At 38.7% G+C, this 11,591-nt stretch overlaps 1 protein-coding gene across 1 annotated transcript in view; it reads left to right on the top strand.

Moving 5' to 3' along the window:
* Positions 1-11,158, top strand: part of LOC136238538 (uncharacterized) — a 37,382-nt gene extending 26,224 nt beyond the window's left edge. Inside the window, exon 2 of the mRNA XM_066029086.1 lies at positions 10,035-11,158. Coding sequence (XP_065885158.1) covers positions 10,035-11,057 — 1,023 coding nt within the window. The 3' untranslated portion in view covers positions 11,058-11,158. The remainder of the gene's footprint in view (positions 1-10,034) is intronic.
* The last annotated feature ends 433 nt before the right edge of the window (positions 11,159-11,591 follow it).

The raw sequence follows: 11,591 nt of genomic DNA on the forward strand, positions 1-11,591 counted from the left end.
GTATTTTCATAATTATAAATTCTTTCCAAGTGCAATGCTACACTGTAGTATAGCATTAACAACTGCACATAGCCCATGATCTGCTCCAGTTATTTGTTTCTGTACCTCTTTGACCCTTTAAGACACATAAAACTTTACAAAATGCCTGTACCGTATCTGCATAAGCCACTAAGGTAGCTATTGATATTCATTGATGAATAACTCATATATGGAGCTCACATGAACTTGAAATTTAGGAATTCTGATGTCATAAAAAACAAAATGGTATACATGTTTCACCAATTGCAATGTTTCTTCATTATACTATGACGGTTAAAACACAGAGGTGTAACTTGCATAATTCCTTGAGGTTTGTGAACTCTGGATATCTTAGTTATATGATGGAAAGTTTATTTTTCAATTTAAAAGTTGATATAGTCTACTGTTGCACCTTTCATTTACAAATCACTTAAGATCAGTCACCTTATTGTCATCCTCATGAGCAGAGCCATCAAGTAAACTACTGGTGATTTTAGTCAATCAAGGACAGATTTTCATCAGAAATTAGGCGAATAAGACCACAGAGAAAGAATACTACTTTATTATTAATATATAACACTTTGTTTCCAACACAGTTGTTACTTAAGCATCATGTGTTTTCCATACATTTTTAACCAGGCGCATGCCCACAGCCCGCCAAAGTGGGTGTACACCTAGTTTCCTGAATTTGTTTCTTATATTATTTACAGAGTTTATTTATGATTATTGAGCAGTCAACACTGCTGGTATGCCCAGGGAAAAAAAGGTTAGGTATTATCAGTGATGCTAATTGTTAGTGAAAAGTAATTGTACAGGATGAATAAAAAATTTGAAAGGGGAATAGGGATCGCTAAAAAAAGCTGTGAAACAAGAAGGGATCACTGGAGTGGTAATGTAAACCACAAATGTCTATGTCATAAATTTTAGTTACATGCTCCCTGATTTTGAGACAAGTCAAAATAGGGATTTGTGGTTTACATTACCACCCCAGCAATCCCTTCTTGTTTCTTGGCGATCCCTATTCACCTTTAAAATTTTCAATTTTTTATTCATAATTTTTATTATTAATCCAGTAAAGGATTGTTTTATTGATAATGGTAATTGTTGTACGTAGATATGTAGAGCAATTTACATTAGCGGCTGTTAAGTTCAGTGCAGGGGCATAGCTAGCCAGAAGGTGGTGGGGGGGGGGCAGGTACCCCCCAAAAAACACTCGACATTGTTCATAATTGCACAAAAGGCTAATGACTCAATGATGGGCTAGCCAACATACGGTGTTGTATTATTACAGCTTATGTAATTAGCTACATAACTACTTCATTACTGATTGCTACCAGTTATCACTTATCAGTGGAAGTATTTTCGTCGAGCATCATCGCATGTGCCACAACTGTACTCCAACAAATTCGCCCACAATCCAGTAGAACTATATTGCGAATATTTTAGTACAAATACAATGTGTCACAGTTACTTACGTCAGCCACAGTCTGGGATACAGTCCTAGTACACTGGCACAGTATGACGAGCTCACTCACTTCAACCGGCAAAATTCAAATGCCATGCCGGTTTTGGCACGAAATCCCAGCTCTACACCTCTCCTGTCTGTTAGCAGTATTTGTAAGCTTGTAACGGATCGTCTGACTGACAGACAAAGTAAAAAAATTAAACTGGCATGCCACTGCACTGTATGAAGATCCATTGTGATCAACTCTGGAAAATAAAGTTGGTCCATTTAAAACTTTATCACCTCGTAGGCAGTAGGTTTGTAGCGTCATCGCATATCGCCGTGGCTTGAGTTGCGACTTTTGCGAAGTCACTTTGAGCGGGTCACTAGTCTTTTTAGGTTTGGAAAAAAAGCACTATCACGTGAGTAGTGTAGGTTAAATATAGAATTGTGAGTCTAATATTTTCGTTACGGGGGGAATCCCCTGGGAATTCGGGAATGCCCTATTTTTAGCACATCGTTTTATTCAGTGTTTGTAACGTGCAAGAAATGGTCGCATTATTACCACGATTCACAAACAAGTTGAATGTTGTGTGTACTCGCGTAGTAGCGTTCAAACAGTAATTTGGGATGCGTGTCAGTTACTGGTAAGCTTGTGACGGAAGTTTAAAAAACACCACTTTGTGATGGGGAGGCAAATGCCCCCCTTGCCCCCCCTTGGTTACGCCACTGGTTCAGTGTAAGCTTTGTTGTTATCAGATACACTTGACTGCATTATTACAGTATTTACCTGTATTGTTGTGGACGAGACTATCTATTACACAAGTTTAAGGAAAAAAGTTGTTTTCTATGATCGAACTTAAAATTTCTGATTTTACCTTAAACTTGTTTGTTTACATTATTATGACTGGTGACCTAGTGTTGTTTTAGTAAGGACTTTTAGTTTTAGTTATAGTCATAGTCAGGTTCGTCAATAATTTTAGTTTTATAGTAATTTTTCTTAATTCCTTTTAGCTATTTATTTAGTTATAGTTATATTCTCTGTGTTATTTTGGTTTTAGTTATAGTTTTAGAAATGCGAAAATCTTTTAGTTATAGTTTTAGTAACATTTATAAAAACGTTTTAGTTATAGTTTAGTTGTATATACATAAGAAAATCTTTTAGTTTTAGTTATAGTAATCTTTTCTAATTCTTTTTAGTTTAGATTTAGTTTTAGTAAATATTTTAGTTATAGATTTTTTTAGTTATAATATGGATTTGCTTTTAGTTATAGTTTTAGTTGTAGTTAATTAAACCATCATCTGGTCACAAACTATAGGATATGTTTGGATGCTACATATAGCAGTACAATTTTATTCTGTGCTTCCTTCCACCTATAGAACATACGTTAACTTTAAGGCTCAAACGAATAGTGGTTTACTGTATTCGAATATTCGCTCAGCTCTAACGAAATTAGTCGAACAATCGGTGTAAGGTTTCATTGCAATTCAGCTAGTAATTAAGGTGGCCACTACCAAATAACCACAAACAGCTTTGTGTGAATAACTTTGCTAAGAAAGAGGTGCCATAATGCCCTTTCTGAAAAGTTTATCACAGCGATACTGTGATAGCTAGAAAGTGATTGTAACAAAGTATAAGTACCTGGACAAGCCGGGGTGACACACAGGCACTCACTGTAGGTAGATCTGCGACCGCGGTCAAAGTCTAAGTCAAAGGTCAAGGCCACCAAAATCGTGCCAATTCAACGGTCAAGGGTAAAAGCTTCCAACCCACAATCTAAAAGTGCTGAAATATCGTCGCTAAGTCAAAGGTCGAAAAAGGCTCTTAGTCACAGGTCAAAGCGAAATTTCGGCTGGTCAAGACTTTGACCGCGGTCGCAGATCTACCTACAGCGTGTACCCACGTGACACCCCCTTGCTGGAGTAATGCACCAATCAATGTATTGCCCCACTACCCCCCACTCGGGCATATATGGGACTATAGTGGGGATTTGACACAGCCGAATGTCAAATGCCCCATAGTAGGGAAAACTTATCGTGTCAAATCCCCACCGTTGGCCCCAGTTGCAACGCGGGATTTACTTGGGATTTGACATAGCGAAGGAAGTTACAACGAAAATATTTGGGAACTTACTGAACGATTGTCAAATGCCCCATAGTGGGGCAGCAGCTTTGTGTCAATTCCCCCTGTAAAGCCCCACTTACGCCCGAGGGGGGGTGGGGCAATTCATTGATAGGTGCATAAGCTACAAATCCGTACGAAGTCTTGTGCTTATGACGATTCACCATGGAATTAGTACATCTTCACCAATTAGTGGCTGCCTTATTCTATTATACTACTCTTCACTTCATCATCATAGTCCTTTCCTTGTTAGCATCACCTTCTGCTTCGCTAATTACTGACAGCTAATCACGTGTCACCATATAAATGATCACGTGCGAATAATCGTCTGTTAATTTTATTATTCGGCTACAAAGCAAACGAATATTAATCCGAATATTCGGCTAATCGTTTGAGCCTTAGTTAACTTATATGTGCTGTGGTCTGAGCAACATGGTGTTGTTTTAGTAAAGAGTTTTAGTTTTAGTTATAGTCATAGCTAGTTTCTTCAATAATTTTAGTTTTAGTTGTAGTAATTCTTCTAAATTCATTTTAGTTATAGATTTAGTTATGGTTATATTGTCTTTGTTACTTTATATTTTAGTTATAGTTATAGTTTTAGTTAGAAACATGAAAACATTTTAGTTTTAGTTGTGCATAAGAAAATCTTTTGGTTTCAGTTATAGTTTTAGTAATCTTTCTTGATTCTTTTTAGTTTTAGATTTAGTAAATTATTCTGTTGTTTTTTAGTTATAGATTTAGTTATAGTTATAGTATGGATTTGCTTTTGGTTATAGTTTTAGTTAACTAATCATACAGTACGATAGTAACTGTATAGTAGGGACCACAAATGAGTAGGCGTGGCCCACGAAATAACATCACCCAAAAACCAGCTTCAATTTTCTCTGACGATGATGAGGCAGTTTGGTGAGGTAAAACTAAGCCCAAAAAAGCCTTCAGATTGACCCAAAATGCTTTCAACAAGTTGCTACAGAATTTTAAAATTTTTTTATTTGACGGAATTTTCTACTGACTGAGTAATTAAGTAAGTAAGTAACTGACAGATGCCTTCAGACAAGCGTAACTCGATAACGGCTAAGGCTACGGGCTTGATTTTTCACTGTTCGACATCGCTTTGGCCCGACAGGTGCCTTTTGGCATACCGCAGTACGTACAATGCATTCTTCATGGACTTACCAGTGTCCTCCTTTGTGTCCCATTCATCTTTGCTGACAGGGAAAGTGTCGATTTGGTGCGAGCATGTGATGGCTTCCCTTTGTAACGGAAATCGTCCATATTTTCATAGTGGTTATTTTGATTGCCGAGGTGCTTTTCAAACAGTTCTTGATTCGTATTGCTGTGTAACGGGTTGAACATAGCCAACAGCGAAGTGTAATGGATACTTCACTTTTCAGACGATAATTAATAAAATTGGGGCACGGCACCATTTGTTTTGCTATGCGTAGATTGTAGAGGTGCTTCTGGAAAAGTTTTTGATTCGAAATGCTGTATAACGGTTTGGACATAGCTGACAACCAAGCGTAATGGATACTTCACTTTTCAGACGATAATTGATATAGCTGAGGCACGTGGCGCCATTTCAGATGTGGTATGCATGGGTTCACCAGTCATAAAATTATTTGCAAAAAAAGTTAACAAACAAGTACACGAAAAAATTTGGAATTTTCAACTAGAGTAGGGACCATAGCACACGATAAAAAGTACTGAAACAAGTTGGAGTAGTCCATGATATTAAATCACAGTAAAACAATAAGAAGCGTTATATCCCTACTGTGCATTTCCATTATGGTATCTTGAGCACAGTAGGGATATAACACTTCTTAATGTTTTACTGTGATTTAATATCATGGACTACTCCAACTTGTTTCAGTACTTTTTATCGATGTGCTATGGTCCCTACTCTAGTTGAAAATTTTTTCATGTACTTGTACATATTTGTCTTACTAAAAGTACTTTTAATTTTAGTTATAACAACACTATGGTGAACCCACTCATACTGCATCAAAAGAAAAGATGGTTCCAGAATTAATGTTTGCATTTGAACACGTGCCCCAGCTACTTCAAAAGTGTAGTGGCCATTATGCTTCACTTTCAGCTACGTTCAGCCAGTTACTCAGCGCTACAGATGAAAAACAGTAGAAGAAGTACTCTGTAACAATCCAGTCATACCTCTGCAACAATCCAGTCATACAATGATTCGATTTCCCATAACTATCAATTACTGCCTCGAAAGTGCAGCAGCTATTACGCTTCGCTTCAGCTATGTTCAGCCATTACACAGCATTACAAAGAACAGTGTTAGAATTGTCTCTGCAATCAGTCCAGTCACCACGGAAAATACAGACGATTCCTCTTTACAAACATAACATAGGGAAGCCATGCATCATTTTACCACGAATCGACACCTTGGGCTGTCAGTAAAATAAATGGGACACAAAGGAGGACAAAGGTAAGTCCATGATGAGTGCATTGTACGTACTGTGGTACGCTAAAAGGAACGTCTCGGGACGAAGCGACATCGAACAGTGAAATAGTCGTTATCGAGTTACACTTGCTGAAGGCAGGCAGGCAGGCAGGCAGGCAGGCAGGCAGGCAGGCAGGCAGGCAGGCAGGCAGGCAGGCAGGCAGGCAGGCAGGCAGGCAGGCAGGCAGGCAGGCAGGCAGGCAGGCAGGCAGGCAGGCAGGCAGGCAGGCAGGCAGGCAGGCAGGCAGGCAGGCAGGCAGGCAGGCAGGCAGGCAGGCAGGCAGGCAGGCAGGCAGGCAGGCAGGCAGGCAGGCAGGCAGGCAGGCAGGCAGGCAGGCAGGCAGGCAGGCAGGCAGGCAGGCAGGCAGGCAGGCAGGCAGGCAGGCAGGCAGGCAGGCAGGCAGGCAGGCAGGCAGGCAGGCAGATGTCGATCTTGTCATAGCGCTTATCCATTTATAAGCGCATGTGCGAAGGACTAGACTAGGATTCCACAGCATGCCAAAGACCATAATATAGTGTTGTACACATGCTATCTAATACAGAGTTATATAGTTGTAGAGATTAGCTTGTATGCCCCATGCAACTTAGCCTAGCAGGCCAAATCCACAATCTTACACCTTTTAGTATAAGGCACAGGCACTTATACCAAGTGTGGAGGGTTTCAAGGACCTGGCCTACGAGATTAGGTTGGGACATGCTAGATTAATCTCTGACTCTGAATCAGATTTCTAGAGCATGTTTACAACACTATATGGTCTTTAGAGTGCTAATGTATCCTTCACACATGTGCTTATATATGGATAAGTGCTATGACAAGATCGACTCCTGGGTCTGGAAGCGAATGCTGCTGTAAAAACAGCATTAGGTATGAAAAATAACTGTTCTAAAAATGTAAAAATGCTTTTTGGAAATGTCTGTGTCCATGTCCGCGTCCAACCGTATCCGCCTTTTCCAACTACCCATCACCAGCAACTGTAATGACCACAGCCTAGTGACCAATATATTGCAGCTATGTGGTTGTATTTAACTTCAAAACTTTCAATGGAAACTCCCTATTCCAATTCCAGCAGTGTAAAGTGCTTCTCTAGCTCATGTCTGTACAGTTTGACTCTATGTCTGTATATTTGTGAATATATAAGGACATTTGTCCTTGGCACCTTAAAAATTAAATTAAGGTCTGTATTCCATCTCTGAGATATGATCTGATATGTGACAAGGTGTAGTTTGTGTCCACATGCCCTACTTGGTCACAAATATACTTATTCAACAACACTCTACAGATGGTGAAGTTGTAGTCTCACAATAGTACACAGCAATAGTCTTAGCAAGAGTAAAACTCTTCCATTATTTACTCTTGGTCTTAGTAACAAGCCCATAAATTTTGTGTGGATACAACTAGTACAGTGTATAATTATTCATAAACTAGTAAATGAGCTTATCTTGCATTTCAGTGACCTCACTATTCATCTGCTTAACCCTTTAGCTATCAGGTTTTCCACCATGGACCGAAAATGGGGTTGTATTATTCAACCTGTGTGGATATTCACATAGTAACTATGTATCTAAACACTCCCAATAGGCTAAGGAACTCGATCGAGGTGTTTTTGTTTACACAGCGTAAACCACAAGATTTTTAATAAACAATAAAATCACAAAATCAGCTGTAAACACAATCCTATCTCTATCAAACTAGCTGAGAGCGTATAATACTACTTCTAATGCTGTTCTAAGTGTTAACTCACAGAGCGATTCACATCAGGTCTAGCTTTTTGAAGTTTTCCACTGTCACCCGCAATACACATGCATAATGAAATGCATGGCCACCATGCTGTGTCTTGAAAAAGTAGCTTGTGCCTGTACCCATTCTTAAAGATTGACTTCTTTCATTCCTTCTTAATGATAAGTACACAGAAAATTTTGGAATTTTCAACTAGAGTAAGGACCATAGCACATCGATAAAAAGTACTGAAACAAGTTGGAGTATAGTGCACAATGTTAAATCACAGTAAAACAGTAAGAAGTGTTATATCCCTACTGTGCTCAAGATACCATAATGGAAATGCACAGTAGGGATATAATACTTCTTATTATTTTACTGTGATTTAATATCGTGCACTATACTCCAACTTGTTTCAGTACTTTCTATCGATGTGCTATGGTCCCTACTCTAGTTGAAAATTCCAAATTTTTCTGTGTACTTGTTTGTTAACTTTTTTTTGTTGTAAATAATTATTATGACTGGTGGACCCACGCATACTGCATCTGAATGGCGCCGCGCCCCCCAGCTATATTAATTATCGTCTGAAAAGTGAAGTATCCATTACGCTTCGTTGTCAGCTATGTTCAACCCGTTACACAGCATTTCGGATCAAGAACTGTTCGAAAAGCACCTCTGCAATAAATGCACACTGAAAGAAATGGTGCTGCGCGCCCCAGTTATATTAATTATCGTCTGAAAAGTGAAGTATCCATTACGCTTCATTGTCTGCTACGTTCAACCCGTTACACAGCAGTACGAATCAAGAACTGTTTGAAAAGCACCTCTGCAATCAAAATAACCACTACAAAAATATGGACGATTTCTGTTACGAAGGGAAGCCATCATGTGCTACCACCAAATCGACACTTTTTGCTGTCAGCAAAGATGAATGGGACACAAAGGAGGACACTGGTAAGTCCATGAAAAATGTATTGTACGTACTGCGGTATGCCAAAAGGCACCAGTCGGGCCAAAGCAACGTCGAACAGTGAAAAAGTCAAGCCCGTAGCCTTAGCCGTTATCGAGTTACGCTTGTCTGAAGACATCAGTCAGTTACTCAGTCAGTAGAAAATTACGTTACATAATTTTTTTTAAAAATTCCGTAGCAACTTGTTGAAAGCATTTCAAGTTGATCTGAAAGCTTTTTTGGGCTTAGTTTTACCTAACCAATACTGCCTCATCATCGTCAGGGAAAATTGAGGTTGTTTTTTGGGTGATATTATTCCATGGGCCACGCCTACTCCTTTGTGGTCCCTACTATACAGTTACTATCGTACTGCATGATAGACACAATTAACAACTCAAACAACTAACAAAGTAGTCTTCTTTCACAATGAGACATTTTCCATGATTCTGTAACTATCACACAATAATTCTCGAGGAATCCATTTACCCCAGCACCTGGGACCCTGTGGGCATAATAAGGATTTCAGGGTAAGTGCACTGCATTATTAATCGCACAAACAAGCTATAGTAAAGTCGAAATTGTCCTCAGAGCATAAGTTATTAGATTGATCCGCCATATGGTGGTTGTGATGGTTAGACGGTTAAGTTTCCTCTGTCTTATTTGCAAAGCTTCTTGGACCAGTAAATCTGTAAATGTATGGCAGCTCAAGACCACCCTTATCCTAACTGTTAACATGTAAAATATCATTGTACCTCAGTTATAGTAGCCAAAATATACTGTACTGCCACTGTGTCTATTAAACGAAGTAAGATATAATTATTAGTATACGAAACATGTCTGATAACTTCACTGTCCTTCATTATAGCAACTGCAAACAGATATTACAGTCACAAACTTTGTATTCACAATCATGCTTTTCACCAATAAGTTAGGCAGTCCACATAAATTATCTTTGTATACCAGTAATTAATCTGTGAATTAATTGATTGCACTTGTTCCACTCACTGCCATGTGCTTCATTGATTGAGAAGTCACAGTCAATTAAATCAAAGGATGAAAAATTTGTGGATATCAGGTCAACCATGAAAACTGCAAAAATTATGTACATAGAAAATTAAATTGTGCGCATGTCAATTAAGTATTCCACACAGCTCACTACACTAATTGGTAAAATATTACAAAATCACTTATTGTGTAAAATTGATGATTATTGAATACAATATTTTCCAATTGTTAGACGACTGCATGTTATATATAGCTAAGGGCATACTTATTGCCATGACCATGTGATTTATAGTGTTCTTCATGTCTTCCTCATAGGAATCACCACCTTTGGTTCCAGCATTACAAAGTGGTTGCTATAAAATCATATGGGAGAGGTGTGCAGACTTGCCCTCTCTCATGTACACCATATCAGCTGTCCAACATCACAAGAAGGTGTACATCATGGCTGGTGATGCTCCAGATGATGATACGTTAGATCGTGTCTACTGCTACAACATTGCCACTGATGATTGGGAACAGTTACCTCCCCCTGGTCACTATAATGGCAGATTAACAATAATCAATAGCAAAGTAGCTGTAATTGGTGGAGTGGATAATGTCACTAACAAGGTTACTAATAAAGTGTCCACTCATATCAACAGATGGACTGACCATGTCCCCAACTTGTTAAAGGCCAGAAATAAACCAGGAGTAGTGAGTCACTCAGAATATGTCATTGTAGCAGGTGGAAAAAATGACGATGACACTATCAATGATGATATTGAGGTACTGAACACTACACAACCATATCAGTGGATAGTGACTAGCATTCTCCTACCGAGGCCAATGTGGAGCATTTTCCCCACCATTACTGACAATATGATCCTCATTGTAGGTTACATTGGATTAGATGGCATGTATACTACATCATACCGACTACCAGTGAATGGCATCACTTTATCTACTACACAGCAGCCAATGAATTCTCTGCCAGTGCAATGGATAGAATTACCCAGTGCCCCTCATTATGGTACTATAACAATACCAAACTCTCACCCACCAGTGATCATGGGTGGTTATGATTGGGATGGTCACTATGTTCCTACCTCTGATGTTTTCATGTTGGATTATTCCAATAATATCTGGAAGAAAGTAGCATCATTATCCAGCCCCAGGTTCAATGTTGTTGTAGTTCCCACAGATTTAGACACCATTTTTGTTTTTGGGGGTTCTACTGGTGGAGAAGGTGCTGCAGGAGCTAAGGCAAATTCCATCAGTATGGTGCAGAAGGGAAGAGCTGCCCTCACACATGAAGTAGCTGCTATTCCTACAGAAAGCTATAAGTGTAGTATCCAGTAAGACTTTAACCAATTCTAATATGGATACTTGCTGTAACTTATCACTGTTTGCATTTTTGTGTGTTTCTATAGTATTATTTTATAATATCCAAAATGAACTTATATTACTGTGTCTGCAATGGATATCTTAATAGAGTGGTTGGGAGAATGGGTAATTTATACGGATGAAATTATTTTTGCAAATTTTACAAGTGATGACAGCTTTGCGAAATGTGTCAGCAGTGTATCTTACCATTGATTGTTTTTGGAATTCCATGAATAAAAGAAATAATTAAGGATATGAGAATACAAATTTAAGACAACTGAGTTCAGCAGTAAATTGTAACAATACTGCTGTTCAATAAGGTCGGCCATCCAATAATACGTGATGTAACATAAGAAAGCCATCATTGGTGTTGGGACTGTTGTCATCACATTTGTATGTCATATTTAGTAAACTGTATGTATATAAAACAGCTAAAGTGGTTTAAGTAACCTTTTTAAACTAGTACTGTTGTCACTAAAATAATATGTGACCAGGGAAAACCATCCGCTC

Source organism: Dysidea avara, chromosome 11 (genome assembly GCF_963678975.1).
Source record: "Dysidea avara chromosome 11, odDysAvar1.4, whole genome shotgun sequence".
NCBI lineage: Eukaryota > Metazoa > Porifera > Demospongiae > Dictyoceratida > Dysideidae > Dysidea > Dysidea avara.